General features: G+C 68.9%; 6 protein-coding genes across 6 annotated transcripts; 3 read left to right on the forward strand and 3 right to left on the reverse strand.

Moving 5' to 3' along the window:
• Positions 1–343: 343 nt before the first annotated feature.
• EMIHUDRAFT_115273 (hypothetical protein) lies at positions 344–3205 on the reverse strand (the record flags this gene model as incomplete). Its single annotated transcript, XM_005778425.1, has 5 exons — positions 344–547; positions 604–854; positions 1615–1804; positions 1897–2480; positions 2560–3205. The coding sequence occupies 5 exons, from the start codon at positions 3203–3205 to the stop codon at positions 344–346; spliced, it is 1875 nt and encodes a 624-aa protein (XP_005778482.1).
• A 793-nt stretch (positions 3206–3998) lies between these two features.
• EMIHUDRAFT_115274 (hypothetical protein) lies at positions 3999–5016 on the forward strand (the record flags this gene model as incomplete). The annotated part of the gene is made up of 2 exons (XM_005778426.1): positions 3999–4562; positions 4687–5016. 2 exons carry the CDS (start codon positions 3999–4001, stop codon positions 5014–5016), a joined length of 894 nt encoding a protein of 297 aa, XP_005778483.1.
• Positions 5017–6721: 1705 nt separating this feature from the next.
• EMIHUDRAFT_443507 (hypothetical protein) lies at positions 6722–7640 on the forward strand. The gene is made up of 3 exons (XM_005778427.1): positions 6722–6915; positions 7000–7244; positions 7313–7640. Exons 1-3 carry the CDS (start codon positions 6756–6758, stop codon positions 7394–7396), a joined length of 489 nt encoding a protein of 162 aa, XP_005778484.1. The 5' UTR covers positions 6722–6755; the 3' UTR covers positions 7397–7640.
• A 28-nt stretch (positions 7641–7668) lies between these two features.
• On the reverse strand, positions 7669–9017 carry Lhcf1 (light harvesting protein; the record flags this gene model as incomplete). The annotated part of the gene is made up of 5 exons (XM_005778428.1): positions 7669–8210; positions 8356–8415; positions 8572–8625; positions 8700–8774; positions 8847–9017. 5 exons carry the CDS (start codon positions 9015–9017, stop codon positions 7875–7877), a joined length of 696 nt encoding a protein of 231 aa, XP_005778485.1. The 3' UTR covers positions 7669–7874.
• A 427-nt stretch (positions 9018–9444) lies between these two features.
• EMIHUDRAFT_469076 (hypothetical protein) lies at positions 9445–13695 on the forward strand (the record flags this gene model as incomplete). The annotated part of the gene is made up of 7 exons (XM_005778429.1): positions 9445–10158; positions 10265–10333; positions 10422–10511; positions 10594–10861; positions 11192–11340; positions 11603–11833; positions 11903–13695. The coding sequence occupies 7 exons, from the start codon at positions 9445–9447 to the stop codon at positions 13652–13654; spliced, it is 3273 nt and encodes a 1090-aa protein (XP_005778486.1). The 3' UTR covers positions 13655–13695.
• Positions 13696–13808: 113 nt separating this feature from the next.
• EMIHUDRAFT_237210 (putative alkaline phosphatase) lies at positions 13809–16244 on the reverse strand (the record flags this gene model as incomplete). The annotated part of the gene is made up of 3 exons (XM_005778430.1): positions 13809–14720; positions 14785–15655; positions 15793–16244. 3 exons carry the CDS (start codon positions 16242–16244, stop codon positions 13809–13811), a joined length of 2235 nt encoding a protein of 744 aa, XP_005778487.1.
• Between the last annotated feature and the right edge of the window lie 972 nt (positions 16245–17216).

Here is a 17216-nt window from a genome sequence, read left to right on the forward strand (position 1 = left end):
TTGTTAAATATCCGCATATAGGGCAATCCCAGAGCAAACGAGAGTCAGAGCAGAGAGAGTGCGCGCACACCCCAAAACCAACACCCGCCGCGCCGCGCACGCAAGAAGGCGAACGACACACAGCCTGGCCCGCTGGTGCTCGCCGCGTGCTGTCCCCTGTCGGCCGCGTAGGCGCCGGGGCCAACCGCCGACGCCGAATCACACCTCTCACCTCACACATCATCTCTGCTGGCTCTAGAAGCCAATCGTCCGCCTTGCATCTTCTCGGCATCTCACACACAGCACCTGCGGGGCAACTGCTCGCCCCGAGCGTGCGCAGCGAACCCAAAGCGCCGAAGCGACATCAGTCAAGCAAATTGGTCGGCGGAGCTTGCCTGGCGGGCGGCTGCTCCTTAAGCTGCTGATGTCGACGAATCTCGTCGTTGGCGGCCACGCGCTCCTCGTACGAGAGCGAGGCGAAAGTGCGGCCCGACCGCGACTCCCACGCCCGCATCGCCGTCACGGACGCCTTTGTGCTCTCGACGCGTTTGCGTGGCTCTCCTCCCACCTAAAGGCGCAAGCACGGGTGAGGCGGGAGCAGGGGGCGGGTCCACCCTTAGCGACAGAGCAAGCTGCCTTCGCGTTGTGCTGCTTGAGGAGCGCGAGCAACTGCTCGTCGCTCTCGTCGCCGCCTCCTTGCGTCGATGCGGGCGCCGCCGCCCGCGTCGCCTCCCCCGCGGCGCAAAACTGGGCCGCGGCGGCCTGAGGCGCCTTGTGCTCGCGCAAACGCTGCTGCGCGGCTGCAATCCCCTGCTTGTTGACGCGCGCGTTGTGCTGCTGCAGCACCTGCAGCACGTCGCCCGACCTTGCGGCGCCTACAGGCGCGACGCGCAAGCGGGTGAGCAGACGGAGGCGGGGGAGGGCCATCGTAGACAAGCCTAGCGCCTCCGCCCCGGGCGCCCCGGGCGCCCTTCTGCGCACGCTCGCGCTCCCGCCTTGCGTCGCGCTCTCGCCGCCAAGCCTCGAGCTCCTCGCGCCGCGACGGCGCCGCCCGACCGCCGGCGGCAGCACCCGCCTCGCCGCCCGCGGCTGCCACGCTCGCCCCGCCGGCAGTCGGCGCTGCGAGCGGCTGCGCCGCCAGGAGAGACGCGGGCGCGGGCGCGCCGCCAGCACTCGTTGGCGTGCACGCCGAGGCGGGCGGCTGGTGTGGCCGGGGCAGCGCTGTCTTGCCAGGCGACCCGTCCGAGACAGGTGGCGCGCCGACCGGAGCTGTTTGCTCGGGCGGTGCGGCGGGCGGCGCTGGGCCTTCCTTGCGCGAGGCGCGCCGGAGAGGAGCTCGAGCCGCGGCCGGCGGGGCGGCAGGTGTCGCGGCGGCGGGAGGCGGGGCGGCGGGAGGCGGGGCGGGGGGCGGGACAGCAGCCTCCTCTTGCTTCTCCTCTTGCTCCTCCTCGAGCGCCGCTGCTGCCCCTTGCGGCGGCGGGGCGGCGCGCGTGCTGGCAGTGGGCGTCTGGTCGCAGAGGGAGCCGCCGGTGCTGCGCGGCCGACCGGTGCCTCCCGTGCCGCCGCCGGTCGCTCTTCCGCCTGTGCTGCTCCCGTTGGCGCGCCGTGCAAACGGCGTGGTCTTGCCGGCTGCACCTCCTCCCAGCGCCGCGGCAGCGTCTCCACTAAACTGCACCGTCTTGGCGGGAAGCGATGCCGCGTGGGCGGCGATGAGCGAGGCGAGCGGCAGGTTTGGCACCAGCACGGTCGACTGCAGCGCCTCGCCCGTCAGCGGGTTTGTGTTGTGCCGGCGAAACCAGCGCTCGATGGCGGCACGCTCGAACACCTGCCGCGGGGGAGGGTGGCGGGTCGCGCGATTGGCGGGTGGGCGGGGGCTCTGAGACCCAGCCCGCGCGCCTGTCCGTCGATCGTGCTCACCGGCTCGCGCATCAGCGAGCGGGTGATGGGGCACACAAACTCGGCGGGCGGCGGCACGCCCGGCGCGGCGGCGCAGTCGGCGGTGGAGACGCGCCGTAGCGAGGCGGAGACGGCGTCCAGCTCCGCCTCGAGCTGGGAGCGGCTTGCGCGCGACGCCTTCGTCCCACCCTCCCCTTCGACCTCCCCCTCCCCCTCGTCCACCTCCATGACCTCCTCGACCGCCCCCTCCCCGCCCGCGCAGCCTCCGACCGGCTCCGGCCCCGCCTCGCCGCGCGGAGACAAAGGGCCGCCGCTCTGAGGCGGCGCGGCGCCGCTACCACAGCCCGTGGCGCACTCGGAAGAAGGCGGCGACGGCGGTGGCTGCGGCTGGGTCGGCTGCGGCTGGGTCGGCTGCGGCTGGGTCGGGGGCGGTTGGGCCGGGGGCGTCGTGGCATAGCGGCCTCGCCCCTTAGATGCGGCAGAGGCAGAGGCGGGTCCCGCACGGTGCGCCGGCTTGGCGACGGCCGACTTGAGTGCACACGCCCCGGCGGGTCGACTGCCGCGGACGCGCTCTTTGGCGGCGAGCTGCGCCGCCTCCACCACCCCTGCGAGCGCGGGAGGGGTCAGCGCAGCGAGGGTGGCGAGGGGGAGGCTTCACGGACGGTGGGGCGGAGGGAAGCGCACTCTTGTTGTGCTGCTCGAGCTCCGCGAGCAGGTTCCGCGTCTCCAGGTCCCCCCTCTCGCCGCCGAGGCCGTGCTGCCCAGCCGCCGCCGGTGCCGCCGCCGCCGCGCCTCCTCCTCCCCTCTCGCGGCCGGAGGACCTGCCGCCGCATGGGCGCAGCCGAGAGCCTGCCGCCGCCGGGCTCTCGATGCGCCGCCCTCGCATCGCCCGCTCGGCCTGGCGCTCCTCCGGCGTCTGAAGCCCCGCCGCGCCTGTCGACCGCTTCGCCATGCTTCGCCCGGCGAGGCTGCTGCCACCCTTGCCGCACTCCATCGAGCGGCGCGCATGCCGCGGCGGCGGCGGCGGAGCCGCCCCGCGCACCGGCGACACGTGGGGGGCGCTGGCCGCCTCCACCCTCTCGGAGAGTGACATCGAGGGAGCTGGCGACCCCACGAGCAGCGGCCGCAGCGGCGCCGGCGGCCCAGCCTCATGCAGCGGGTGCTCGGCGTCAAAAAACGAGTCGTCCAGCCCGGCGAGCGATCCGGAGCCGGCCGCGTCGGCAGAGAGGTCGTAGTACTCCCTCGGAGCCTCCAGCGTCTCGAGTAGCTGGTCGAGGTCGTCCATCGCGGTCGCGGTGGCGCAGGAGGAGGATTGATTTTCGAAGAGCATTCGAAACGCAGCCAAAAAGAAATCTTGCAATGAAGTGCTCGTGCCGCCGCCCCTGCCACCCCTGTGTCAGTGTGCCTGTGGTAGGAGAGACTGCCAGCGACAAGCTGGAGGCAGGTCGCTAGACTGAGATGAGACCGCCAGTGGATGTGGGAGTCCACCGCGCACCGCGCTGCGAACCTGTCGTGTCCCTTGTCAGGCAGGAGCAGGAGAGCCCCACCTGTCCCCCTGATCGTTCTTCCAAAATCCTGCTCGTGCAGGTGGGGACCCTTTCCTCCTCCCATCCCTCGTTTGGCGTGTCTGTTTTCTTTCTTTCTTTTGTGCTCTCTTGCGTCCACCCATACCGCGCTGGTGTCCCGTCCGAGCCTGGCTGCTCTTCACCCTCACCGTCATCTGCTACAAGGGCTTCTTCATTGACGTCTCGAGCGATATCGGGGAGGCCGAGGAATCAGGTCTCGAGCAGGTCTCGCTCAGCGACACAATTTACGACGGCGTGTTCATCAAGCTCATCTCGACAAACATCTTTGCTGATTTCGTCAACTCGAACTTTGCGTCCATCATCTTTTTTGCGGTCGTCTTCGCGTTTGCAGTGCAGAAAGCAACGACGCACCTGCACCTGACAAACCAGACGACCGCGAGCCACGTCGTCGACCTCTTCCGCGAGCTGGAGCAGGCGGGTGGCGGGCATTCGAGTGGACAGTCACACATCGACGGGATCACCATCGCCGCCACCAGCACCAGGAGGCCCTCCTACCTCTCCTTACAGTTCGACCCCCCCTCGCAGGTTCTGCTCGAGATGATCAACTGGATCCTCACCATCACTCCCATCGCCGTCTTCTCCCTCGTTGCCAATGCCGTCGGGAAGCAAGATGATCCAGCTACTGCATTTGCGAACGTCGGCTTCCTCCTCGCCGCCACCGCGACGGGCTTTGCCATCCATTTTCTGCTCGTCTACTGCTTGCTCATTCTCGTGGTGACCAAGTCCAACCCCTTCTCGTACTACAAGCACCTCGTTCCCGCGCAGCTGATGGCGTTCGCTTCGGTCAGTCCGGCCATCGGCCCGAGTGTCGGCCATCAAGTCATCGACCGCGCCGCTGCCCTCTTTCCGCCGCAGGCCAGTTCGGCTGCCACGATCCCGGTGACCCTCAAGAGCGCCATCGCGTCGGGCCAGGTGGCGCCATTCATTGGTGGCTTCGTCATCCCGCTCGGAGCTACGCTGAACATGGACGGTGGAGGGATCTACTTTCCGCTGGCGACCATCTTCCTCGCCGTCACCTCCGGCTTGGAGGACCAGATCACCGTCGCCTCCTACGTCATGCTCGTCATCATCGCGACCATTGGCTCCGCCGGGACCGCACCCGTGCCATCGGCGCGCTGCCCCTTCCCCGCGCCTCGAGCCCTCCCGCTCGCACACCCCGCCTGAGATGGTCCACGGCGCGCCCGCTCCTCGCCGCACCCCGGCCGGCTCCCGCGCGTGGTCCCAGGCCAGCCTGGTCCTGATCATCACGGCGTACAATACAATCTTCAACACAACGGGCACGCCGGAGACCTTCTCCTTCATCCTCGCCATCGACTGGCTGCTCGACAGAGGCCGCACGATCCTCAACATCACGGGCGACGCCACGGTGGCGCGAATCGTATCGCACCTCATGGCATCGGAGGAGGACGCGGACGACGACAGCGCCGAGGCCGAGGTGAAGCGAACCTCCGCGGCGCGGTTCAGCAGGCTGACGAACCCGGAGGGGGCGTCGATGCGCAAGAGTAAGTCCCGCGGGGGGCAGGGCGGCCCCTCGAGTGGTGGGGAGATGCTTTGACGGCCCCCCGCTCCCGTTCTAGCTCCCGTTCGATCGTTCCCCTGTCCCCGATCGTCCTTCCAAGATCCTGCGGTCAGCCTCGTGGTGCAGGTGGGGACCTACCTGTCTGCTGTCTCCTGTACTTCTCCCATCCCATTGAAGCGTGTCCGTTACGTTTATTTTCTTTCTTTTCTTCTTTCTTTCTGTGCCACCATTCGCCTGCCGAGGGCTGCCGTCCGTGGTACTCCCCGTGTGGCAGGTGGCCAGTGCGCGTGCGCTCCAGTCCCCGCGGCGCGCGACTCCTCCCAGGATTCCTGGAGGCGGGGGATGGCTGAGCTGCTGACTTTCTGCAGATTTTTATTGTTTCTTTTGTTGAGTCGTTTCCAGTGCCTACCATTCCAAGAAAGAGGACGAGGCACAGAAAGATAGAAAAGAAAGAAAAGAACCGGATACGCCCACTCCAAGTGCTCCGGTATAGGTAGGTTGGTAGGTACTCGCACTCCAAGTGCCCAAAACAAGAGGTCAGGAGCAGCCGTGGCCGCGGCGGTGGTGGAGGAGGCCGCGTGGAAGGAGGATGAGGAGGTCGAGGCCTCGCCGTCCGCCGCGCCGCTGGCAGAGGACGCATTAGGCTGTACGAGGTTTTCCTCTCGCACCCCGTCTGTTTTCCTTTTTCCTTTTTTCTCTACAGCACCCTCTCTTTTCCTCTCTATTTCCCCGTGGAAATCGTCAAATTTTTGGCTCTGAGCCGAGTCTGAGGCTGGTTTGGGCCCAAAATCAGCCAAATTTTAGGCCAAATCGTCAAAATGCCGGGAATTTTGCGGAGAACCCGTGTAGACCTGGAAATTACCCTGCGACCGCCTGGGTATTTTGTCGATTCCTCAATTTTGCCTCAGATTTTGCCCCAGACCAGCTCTCAGACTCAGGCAGGCCTCAGGGAAACTCGCGAGTTTCCAGAATGGAGCACCAAACACCCTCTGTTTTCCCTGGAAATTTCCGGCAACGCAAAGTGCTGGGGGCCCTCTGTTTTCCTTTTTGTTTTCCGGAAAACCTCGTACAGGCCAAAGGACGCATCCCCACACATATCCGCTCGGTGGCGCCCCGCCGCGAACACCGTGCTTTTTTTGCCTCAACGGCTCGCTCACTCACTCACGGACGCCTGCCGCCGTGGCGCAGCGCGCGCCAGTCCCCGCTTCAGGACGAGCCAGCGGAGTGAATTCTACTCTCGTGAGGCTGTGAAAGCACGCCCAACCTAGCGGATTTGGGTACTTGCCCCCGAAGGCAAGTGCGTCTGTTCACAGCTCACGAGAGTAAGTAAATTCTTGCGTTGTTTAAATTCTTTCTCGTAGGTATAAGAAAGAAAGAAAGAAAACAGACACGCCAAACGAGGGATGGGACGAGGACAGGGTCCCCACCTGCACGAGCAGGATTTTGGAATATTGTTTAAATCTTTGCGTTGTTGAATTCTTTTCTCTGCCCACAATTGCGAAGGCTCAGCGGGATCTTGCCAAATGCTGGTCGCTGCGCTGACGTCTTCGCCCGCCCTTGTGGCTCCGGCCGTGGCGCCGCTCTTCGCCAAGCCGAAGCTGGCGCTCGCGCCGCACTCCGATCAGTTTATCGAGCTCTCCTCGCTTTGTAAAGAAAGAAAGAAAACGGACAACCCAAGTGAGCAACAACCTTTGTGGGGGGTGCGAATTCTTTTTCACGCGGTGCTGCAGCCGGCCTCGTGCCGCTGACAAGTCGCCGCACTGTGAGGGCGTGCGATGGCGAAGAGCATTCGTTCGAAGGTCAAGAAGCGGCTCCGGTCCGTCAAGCGCACCGTGATCAAGAAGCAGCGGCTCGACCCCGCCTCTAAGCTCGGCGAGGGCGGAGCCAAGGCGCTCGAGATTCTGCAGGACGCCAAGTCCGGCCACCTCCGGCCACGTGTGTGACGCCCGTTTCCTCCCAACCCGGCCCGCAAGACTCCCTGCGCCCGGTGTGCCCACGCCCTCCCTCCACTGCGCGCAGCCAGCACGACGAAGAACGCGTTCCGGTATGACGGCGAGGATGCAGTCATCCCGCAGCACAACTGGAGGCAGGGGCCGGATTTCCGGTCGAGCTATGTCGGCTTCGAGGCGGGCTATGCGCTGGTGGGCGCGTCGCGCCCCAAGCTCGGCCGCCACGGCGGCGACGCTCCCTCCACAGTGGTGGACGCGCCAGCAGACCCGACTGCGGATCGAGGAGTCGCGAGGTTGCATCGCGAGACAGAGCAGGTGCGGCCCCTCCGCCCATGCCCGCACTGCCGCCGTCAGCTCACCACGCGCCGCTCCCCGTGCCGCAGCTTGTGCCAGCCGGCGCTTCGAAACGGCTAAAGCGGAAGCTGAAAAAGAGTGGCGTGGACAATAATGTGTTCCGATGGACGTGAAACGTGGACGACTCGTGCTTGCTTGCTGTGCGCGGTCGGAGGCAGCGCTGCACGCCCTGCGTGCTCTTCGGGACGGGCTCGCCGGGGATCACCAGAGGCGTCGTCGCTCCTCACCCCGGCGGCACGATCCGACAGCGCCTTGGTACGCGTCGCTGCTACGTTGAGTTCAAGAACTTCTCGAAAGGACGTCGCCAGATAGCCCATACGCCAAGCCGAGGCACGGGCAGTTTTGAGACGTCCGGGTCCCCGGCGGCGCCCCTTGCGCATTTAGTACCTTCGGTTGTGATGAAATATTGTGTATTTCTATGAGTTGGCTTCAGTCACAAAGATCACACTAGCCAACATGAGATTTCCCTCTGCTGTATCCGCCCCTCGTCTCCGAAAAGTGCGCGGAGACGGGACGTTTCCCAAAGCCAAACCCCCACACGCGAACCGCTTGACTTGCCAAGGGGCGGGCGCCGGCCGCGGCTCGGGCCACCTAGGGAGAGGCGCCCTGCGCCGCGATGGCGACGATGTCGCCGGCGGTCTGGTAGTCGAAGAGGTACGGGAAGGTGTTTCCGGTCAGGACGGACTGGGTGACAAAGCCGCCAAAGGCGAACATGGCCAGCCGGCCGTTTGCGAGCTCCTTCATCTGGAGGTCCGCCTTCTTGGCCGGGTCGGACGCGAAGCCGAGCGGGTCGAAGCCGTAGTCGCCTGGCTCGCGGCCCGAGCCGCGCAGCATCTGGTCGATCGAGATTGCCGAGAAGACCTCGAGCAGCCCGATCCACAGCAGCAGCTGGCTCATGCCGCCCTGGGCAATGACGGCGTCGTGCGCCTGCGGGGGCGGGGAGGGGCAGGGTGGGCCTCGGGGGTGGGCCTCGGGACCGGGAGGGCGCGGGCTGCGGGCAGCGGTGCTCGGGCGGGAGGGCGCGGGGGCAGCGGGGCGGGGTCTGTCGCGGGGGGGGCGTGGCTGCAGGAGCCTCGAGCGTGGTGTAGTCGAATCCCGGGAAGTGCCAGAAGTCGGTGAAGGCGAAGCCAAACTGAGAGGCGGGTCGGGGGGTCGACGTGAGTTTGCATCCCCCCTCCCCCTCCTTCCCTCCCCTCGCCAGCCCCCGCTCCCCTCCCCCGCCCCTCCCCCCCGCCAGCGCTGCCGCGCCGCCGCCTCCCCCGCCCCTCCGCAGCCGGGAGACGCGCGCCGTCGCCAGCATCGCCGTGCGGCAGTGCTTGATCTCAGCCTCGCGCAGCCACGCCTGCACAGTCACGCGCGCAACGTTTGAGAGCGAAGCCTCCGCCGGAGGGCCGCAAAAGGGCGGCGTCGGCGCACCAGGGGCAGAATCTCGGTGAAACCGAGCGGGTCGAAGCCGACGTCGCCGACGAGGGCGCCCACCGGCCCAAGCGACTCGCGCCGCACCAGGAAGGGCAGCGCCTCGCTGTACACGACCGGCGGCGGCGGCGGCGGGCCCGGGTCGACCTCCTCCGCCTCCTCCGCCTCCTCGGTGGCGGGCGCGGCGGCGGCCTCCTCCATGCGCGCGAAGCGCAGCGCGTCGGAGTGCGGCGCGAGCGCCAGCTTCGGCTTGGCGAAGAGCGGCGCCACGGCCGGAGCCACAAGGGCGGGCGAAGACGTCAGCGCAGCGACCAGCATTTGGCAAGATCCCGCTGAGCCTTCGCAATTGTGGGCAGAGAAAAGAATTCAACAACGCAAAGATTTAAACAATATTCCAAAATCCTGCTCGTGCAGGTGGGGACCCTGTCCTCGTCCCATCCCTCGTTTGGCGTGTCTGTTTTCTTTCTTTCTTTCTTATACCTACGAGAAAGAATTTAAACAACGCAAGAATTTACTTACTCTCGTGAGCTGTGAACAGACGCACTTGCCTTCGGGGGCAAGTACCCAAATCCGCTAGGTTGGGCGTGCTTTCACAGCCTCACGAGAGTAGAATTCACTCCGCTGGCTCGTCCTGAAGCGGGGACTGGCGCGCGCTGCGCCACGGCGGCAGGCGTCCGTGAGTGAGTGAGCGAGCCGTTGAGGCAAAAAAAGCACGGTGTTCGCGGCGGGGCGCCACCGAGCGGATATGTGTGGGGATGCGTCCTCTGCCAGCGGCGCGGCGGACGGCGAGGCCTCGACCTCCTCATCCTCCTTCCACGCGGCCTCCTCCACCACCGCCGCGGCCGGCACTGCCGGCGACGCCTTTCAGGACGCGCTGCTCGCGCGCTTCCACGAATGCCTCGCGCTGGAGCGGCAGGCGGAGCGCGCCGAGGTGGACGCGCTGCACGAGTCGCTCCCGGCCAAGGAGCTCGAGCGGCGCGGCCTCGCGCTGCACCGGCTGCGCATCCTCTCGACCGAGACGGCGCTCTTCGGCCGCGCGCAGCTCACGCTGCAGCTCTCCGGCGCGCGGCCGCTGCCGCCGACGAGGCTCTCGCCCGGCGCGATGGCGACGCTCCGTCCGGCGGCGGCGGCGGCGGCTGCCGGCTCGACGTGCACCATCACCGCACTGCGCGCGAGCACGCTCACCGTCACGTTTGAGGAGCTGCCCGGCGAGGAGGAGCTCGCCGAGCCGCTCACGCTCTCGCTCCTCCACAACGACGTCACCTACCGCCGGCTCGACGCGGCGCTCTCCGCGCTGCGGGCGGGCAGGCTGCCGCCCGCCTCCGCGCCGCTCTGCCGCGCGCTCCTCGACGGCGACGACGGCGCCGCGCTGAGCTGCGGCCCCGCCCTCGGTGCGACCGAGCCGCTGCCGGCGGATCAGCTCGTCAACCGGGGCCTGAACGCGGGCCAGCGCCTCGCCGTCCAGTTCGCCCTGGAGCGGAGCCGGCCGGCGGGCCCTCGCGCGCCGGCGGGCAGCCCTCTCCAGAGCCACTGGCCCGTGACGCGTCCGGGACTGTCTCGTGCAGGTGGCCCTCATCCACGGGCCTCCCGGCACCGGCAAGACGACGGCGGTGGTGGAGCTGATCCGGCAGGCGGTGGCGCGCGGCGAGCGGGTCTCCGCCTCGGCCCGCCTCCTCCCGTTTCTCGCCCCTCGCTGACCCCTCTCGGAGCCCTTCCTGGCAGGTGCTCGCCTCGGCCGCCTCGAACGTCGCCGTCGACAACATGGCCGAGCGGCTGCTGAGCGGAGAGGCAGGTGGCAAGCCGCTCCGGGTCGTGCGCGTCGGCCACCCGGCGCGGCTGCCGCCCTCGGCGCCCTCCGTGAAGACCGGCCCTTCACGGCTGCGCCTGTGAAAAGGCGAGGCTGCTGCCTTCGGTGCTCGGCGCGTCGCTCGACGCCCGCCTCGCCGTCTCGGACGGCGCCGCCATCGTCCGCGACGTCAAGGGCGAGCTGTCTGCGGCGCGCACCCAGCTGCGGCGCGAAGGCAGGCGCGCTCGCGCCGCTCTCAAGGCGGAGGTGTCGACGCTCCGCCGCGAGCTGGCCGAGCGGCAGAGGCGATCCGTGAGGCAGCTGCTCGAGGCGAGCCAGGTGGTGCTGTGCACAAACACGGGCGCCGCCGGCCGACGTCGCTCGGCTGCCTGCGGAGGAGCGAGTCTCGAGCCGTTCGTGGTGCATCAGGCGCCGCCGACCGCGCGCTCTCCTGCCTGCCGCCCGAGCACGCCTTCGACCTCGTCGTCATCGACGAGGCGGCGCACCCGCTCTGAGGCGCCGCTGCCGGGCCGTGTCCGTGACGTGTCGTGGACGTGTCCCACAGGCGGCGCAGGCGCTCGAGGCGTCCTGCTGGGTGGCGCTGCTGCGCGGCCGGCGCGCGGTCCTCGCCGGCGATTTGCACAGCCGCCCTCCCGTCGCCGTCAGACTTCCACGACACGTGAGCTGTCCCGGGCATGTCCCGCAGGCGACCACCAGCAGCTTCCGCCCGTCGTCAAGTCGGAGGAGGCGGGCAGGAGGGGCTTCGGCGTCACGCTCTTCGAGCGGCTCCTCCGCGGCCCGCACGGAGCGGGGCTCGGCGTGATGCTCACCACGCAGTACCGGATGCACGCGGCCGTGTGCGCGTGGGCGTCGGACGAGCTGTATGGCGGGCGGATCGTTGACGCACGGCTCGCGCGAGATGACGCGAGATGACGCCGAGGTTTCCGAGATGGTAGGCGGGCGGCTGGTCGCGGACGGCTCGGTCGCAGAGCACCGTCTGTGTGACCTCTCGCACGTCGACCCGACGGACGAGACGGAGGCGCCGCTCGTGCTCTTCGCTGATCGATGCCGTTCTGAGTGACGCAATTGCCATTGGCTACCAATTGCTACTGGCTAGGCGCCGCTCATGCTCATCGATACCGCGGGCTGTGATTGCGAGGAGGACGAGGGCGAGGGAGGCGGCGGCGCGAACGGCGGAGGCACCAAGCGCCCCAGCGCCTCACCGCTCGTGGCGGAGTCGAAGAGCAACACGGCCGAGGCCCGCGTGGTCGGCCAGCACGTCCGCGCGCTGCTTGCTGCCGGGCTGCGGCACGGCGAGATCGGCGTCATCACGCCGTACAACGCGCAGGTGCGAGGCGCGGGGCGAGGGGCCCTCGAGGGGCGCGTCGCACGACCTCCCCGGAGCCGTTTCTTCTAGGTCGAGGCGCTTCGCGAGGAGCTCGCGGCGGAGCGCGCCGTGCCGTCGGCCACGGGCGAGGGGTCCGCGCTCGAGGTGGGGACGGTGGACGGCTTCCAGGGGCGCGAGAAGGAGGCGATCGTCATCTCGCTGGTGCGCTCGAACGCGCAGCGCGTCGTCGGCTTCCTCTCGGAGAACCGCCGGATGAACGTGGCAATCACGCGCGGCCGGCGCCACGTCTGCCTTGTGGGAGACTCGGACACGGTCTCCGCCACGCCCTTCCTCGCGCGAATGCTGCGCTACTTCGAGGAGCACGCCGACGTGCGCTCGGCAGCCCAGTACGGCGCGGACGCCGCCTCGGGCGGCCGACACGCGCCCTCCGCCAAGCTGGCCGGCGCCCGCCCTCCGGCCAAGGAGCTGCTGACCGAGTCGCAGGCGGAGGCGAAGCTGCGCGCGCGCCTGCAGAGCTTCCTGGCGGACGCGTCGCAGCGCTCGCACGCGCTCCCGGCCTCGCTCAATTCGTTCGAGCGCATGGTGGCGCACCGGCTTGCCGCGGAGCTCGGCCTCGAGCACGTCTCGACCGGGGAGGGCAAGCAGCGCTTCGTCACGCTCTACAAGGAGGGCGCGGCGCCGCCGACGGGCGCGGCGGGGGCGGCGGAGGAGCCGCGACAGGGTGCGGCGGCAGTGCGGGGGGGAGAGGCGGAGGTCGAGGCGCTCGCAGCGGCAGCGGACGGCGAGGCGCGCGGCGCGCCGTCCGAGCCATCCGCCGCCGCGCCGGCCGCCGCCGCTGCCCCCGCCGCCCCCCCTCCGCCGCTCTCGACGGCGCCGATGGACGAGGTGCAGCAGCAGCTGGCCTCGCGGGTCCGGGAGCTCTTCACGCAGCTGGCCGCGGCGGGCATGCCGCCAAACGAGGCCGCGGCGCAGGCGATGGTCGCCGCGCAGTCGGAGGCGGCCAAGGCGGAGGCGGCCAAGGCGGAGGCGGCCAAGGCGGAGGCGGCCAAGGCGGAGGCGGCCAAGGCGGAGGCGGCCAAGGCGGAGGCGGCCAAGGCGGAGGCGGCCAAGGCGGAGGCGGCCAAGGCGGAGGCGGCCAAGGCGGAGGCGGCCAAGGCGGAGGCGGCCAAGGCGGAGGCGGCCAAGGCGGAGGCGGCCAAGGAGGAGGCTGCGGGCAGGCCGGCGGGGGGCAGGCCGGCGAGGCCGACCAAGGCGCCGCAGGCAGCGGACGCGAGGGCGGCGGCAGCGCGGGCCGCGACGGCCCGAGCGGCGATTTCGCGAGCGGCGCAGTCGGACGGCGATGGGGCGGCAGCAGCCGCGGCGGCCGCAGCAGCCGCGGCGAGGGCGGCCGCACAGGCGGAGAGCAACGACGCGCTGCGCGAGGCGGCATTGGCGAGGGAGGCGCGGCAGTGCGAGGCGGAGGCGGAGAGGCAGGCGGCCGACGAGGCGGTGCGGCGGGCGATGCGCGAGGAGGAGGAGCAGCGGCGCAAGCAGCTCGCGCGTGCGAAGAAGGAGCGCCGCAAGCAGAGGAAGGGCGCAGAGGACGCTGGAGGCGGCGGCGACGACGATGACGATGTGGACGCGGCGCTCGCCGCCCTTGGGCTGGCGCCGAATGGCGCGAGCGCAGCCGAGCCTATGGCCAATCCGACGGCGCCATCCGCGCTGCCGTGGGGCCGCGACCGCGAGACCGAGCGCGAGCGAGAGCGCCTCCAGGCAAGGCTGCGCCAGAAGCTCGCGACTGGCGACGGGTCGCACCAGAAGCGGCAGCAGAAGAAGAAGTGAACGTGTTTATCTTTTTATGAGACAAACAAGCGTCGCTCGAAGTCGAACCGCGCGCAACACAGAACCAAGCAAGCAAATGTGCGGAACAATAAATATCACAAAAAGGTACACGGCTCACACGGAGAGTGTGTCTTTTGCATTCCTCTGTTTCCCCTCACACGCCCGTCGCGCGGCCGCCCTCTGCCAATGCCTTCGGCGCGCCGGCTGCGCCGCTCCCGAACGCGCCGCCTCCGTACCTGGCCGCATAGGCGCTGGAGGTGGGGTCCACGTGCGACGCCTCTGGCTGGTCCATCAGCTGAATCCCCTGCCCTGCCCTGCCCCGGCGGCAGCAGCACCTCCTGCACGCGAGCAGGAATGCCGCGAGGATCGCCGAGCAGGCGGCGGCAATCGGGACCCACGGGACGCCGCCCCGCCGCTGCTCGATGCGGTCGTCCTCGCCGCCGGCGCTCATGGCGTGAAGCATGAGGTGGTGCAAGACGTGCTGCTCGAATGTGCCGCCGACGAGGTGCGCCTGCGCACCCCAAGCGTACGTGATGACGTCCTCGCCAGAGTGCCGCTCCGAAGAAGCCTTGAAGACGGCGGGCGACAGGAAGTCGGGCCCCTGCGCCGCGATCGAGGCAGCGCTGCGCGGCTCTTCCTCTCGCAGCCGCCGGCCCGTGGCGAAGGTGGCGACCGTGATGTTATACCCGTCCGCGTCCACCTCGGGCACGGGCGCGGGTTTGGGAGGGCCCTCCGCCGCGGCGATGCCGCTCGCGTCGATGCGGTAGCAGAGCCCGTCGATCGGGGAGCCGCGCGCGCAGTACCCCGTGAACATGAGTCCGTGGGAGTGGTCGGCCGTGGCGATGATGAGGCTGTCGTCGAGGCTCAGCGAGTCGAGCGCGACCTGCACCGCCTTCTCGAAGGCCGCGGTCTCGATCGCTGCTCTCTGCAGCTGGTTTGCGTGGAGCGCGTGGTCGATGCGGCCGCCCTCCACCTGCAGGAAGAAGCGATCGTGCACCGACAGCCGGCGGATAGCCTCGGCCGTCATCTCGGCGAGCGATGGCGCGACGCTCGCATTCCGGTCCGCCTAGGTAAGGTACGGTCGGTAAACTTCTCCACACACACGAGGTGGTGGGGCAAGGGGGGGCGACCCTCGCCTCGTACACCATGTGGCTCCCGCCATTCTCCTCGGAGAAGCCGGCCAGAACGCGCCCCTCCCTCCGCACGGCCGCACCGCGCAGCGCGTCGAACCCCGCGCGCGAGTCCGCTATCTCGACGCCCGCCGAGCGGAGCCGCGCCGTCAGGTCCTCCCCGTCCGTCCGGCTCCCGGACTTTCCGGAGCACGCCGTCGCCGTGTACGCGACGCCCGCCCACGGGTCCTCCCGCAGCGCGGCGCGGTCGTAGAGGTGGCCGCCCGCGTCCGCGCCGCAGCTCTCGCCCTCGTGGACGTGGACGCCGCACGAGTTTGAGCGGTTGGGGCCGGCCCCGCCGGAGCAGAGCGGGTCGACGCCGCGGAGCGCGAACGAGAGGACCCTCTCGCCGCTCGGGCGGGCGGTGATCTCCAACGAGCCGCTCACGCGCAGGCTGCCGACATAGTCCGAGTAGGTGAAGTACCGCACGAAGCCGTCGGCGCGCAGCGCCGCGGGGGAGGGGGGAGATGCCTCGCGGAGGACGGCGCACGCCACTCGCGCGCCCTCAAAGTCGTGGACAATCACCACGCGGCCGGCCGGAGTCTCCGCGCCCGTGCTGACGGAGATCCCGGCCGCGTAGGCCCGCGCCTGGCACGCGGGCAGGAAGGAGCGCATCCCCCCGCCCATCGCCACGTCTATCTGGCCGCCCAGCATCGCGTCCGCGAGCTGCTGTCCTATGTCCTTTTGCGGGCAGTCGGCGATCGGCACGGACGCCTCCCAGTTGCGATCCGCCGACACGGCGTAGGCGGCCGCGGGCGTGGCGTGCGTCACCCGAGCCGTCGACACGATGCCGTTGCGGTAGCCCAGCTCGGACGTGATGAAGACGAGCGGCCTGTGGGGAAGAGGCGAGCTGGGTAGCTGCGTAAGACTCTCCTGCTTGTGTAGACCTAATCTAAAGTGCATGGCCGGGACGCAGGGAGAGGATATGGAGGAGTGTGCCGCATCGCGTGGTCGGCCGGAGAGCGCGACGCGTTGCACTCGCCGCGGCCGAGGGAGGGCTTGGTGTTGATCACGCCGTTGATGGTCTTCGCGCCGCTCATGAAGGCAGTCGCCGAGGCGGCGCTGTCCGCCGTCTGTGCGTTGAGCGTATACGTCTTGGTCACGCCGACGTGGGGCGCGCGATCGAGAACAGACACGTGCTCCTCGCCGAGACTTCCCTCCTGCTGCCCCTCCCAGATGCGCGTCGCGTACTGCGTGCCCAGGCCCATTCCGTCGCCGATGAAGAGCACGACCCGCTTCGCCTGCTTGCTTCGACGCGTCTCTGCGATGCGAGACGCGAGCTGCGCCCTCGCCTGCTCGGCGGAACCCGCAGCGGGCGCCGCCGCCGAGCCGAGGGCGACGAGGGAAGCGAGGACGAGAGCGGAGAAGCCCTGGGCTGGAAGGCCCGAGAAGGCGTACGCGCACGCAACAACAAACGGCATGTCGCAGGCGATGAGCGGCACCGCAAAACAGTCACCTGCTCGTTTGGAGCCTTGATGTGATGGCGCGCCGCAAAAAAATAACTGTACGGTCCGGCGGAATTTTCTTTTATTTTTCTCTTTTCTTTTTTTGAGCTTAGCCTTCGATGTTATGAAACAACGCAAGGCGGACATGGCATATCGCTCTCGGGCCCACAGACATCCCGCACACTCGCCGCACACCCGCCGCCCCCGCGCGCGCCCCGCCCCGGCCGGGAGAAAGGGGAGTGACAGTTTGGGACGGCAACAGAACGAGTATGTTGAGTCCTGGCTCAACAACGCAGGGAGAAATGAAAGCCGTCCGGCTCACAAGTCCGGCTCACGCGCCCCGACTGACCGATCTACCGCACTGGCCACTTCCGCCCCCTCGCTCCCAACCCATCCACCTCGCCTCGGGCCGCGCCGCGCGATCTCGGGCGATCTCGCGCGATCTCGGGCGATCTCGGGGCCGCGCCGCGCTATCTCGGGCGATCTCGGAGCGTCGCTCGCGCGGCGTCACACCTGCTCAAAAAGGAAGGAGGTTGGAGGCAGGAGGTCACGCCCCATCCAGAGCGCCGTCGTCGCCGGGTTTTTGGCCCCCGGGTCGTCGCCCGACGGTTGCTGCGCGGGGCAGCAGACCATCGGACGGCGCGACGACGCCCCGTCCGGCACGCTCCCCCCTCCACCCGGCTATTGCCGCACGAGCGCCCTCAGCGGCGGAATTTTTCCCTCGCGCTTCCTTGGGCCCCCGGCAACGCCGACGGACTTCCCGTCCCCCCACCTGCGCCGCAATCACCGCCGTGATTGTCGGCGCTGCGCCCCTTGGCGCCTGTGCATGTCCCGCGTGCCCGCCCGCCAAGGCTGGTGCCAAGGCCAACTCAACTGCCAAGGCTGGTGCCAGGGCCAAATCAACTGCCTGGCTGGTGCCAAGGCTCAAAGGCTCTCCTCTCTCTCTGC

The sequence above is a fragment of the Emiliania huxleyi genome (genome assembly GCF_000372725.1).
Source record: "Emiliania huxleyi CCMP1516 unplaced genomic scaffold EMIHUscaffold_246, whole genome shotgun sequence".
In the NCBI taxonomy this organism is placed as follows: Eukaryota; Haptophyta; order Isochrysidales; family Noelaerhabdaceae; genus Emiliania; species Emiliania huxleyi.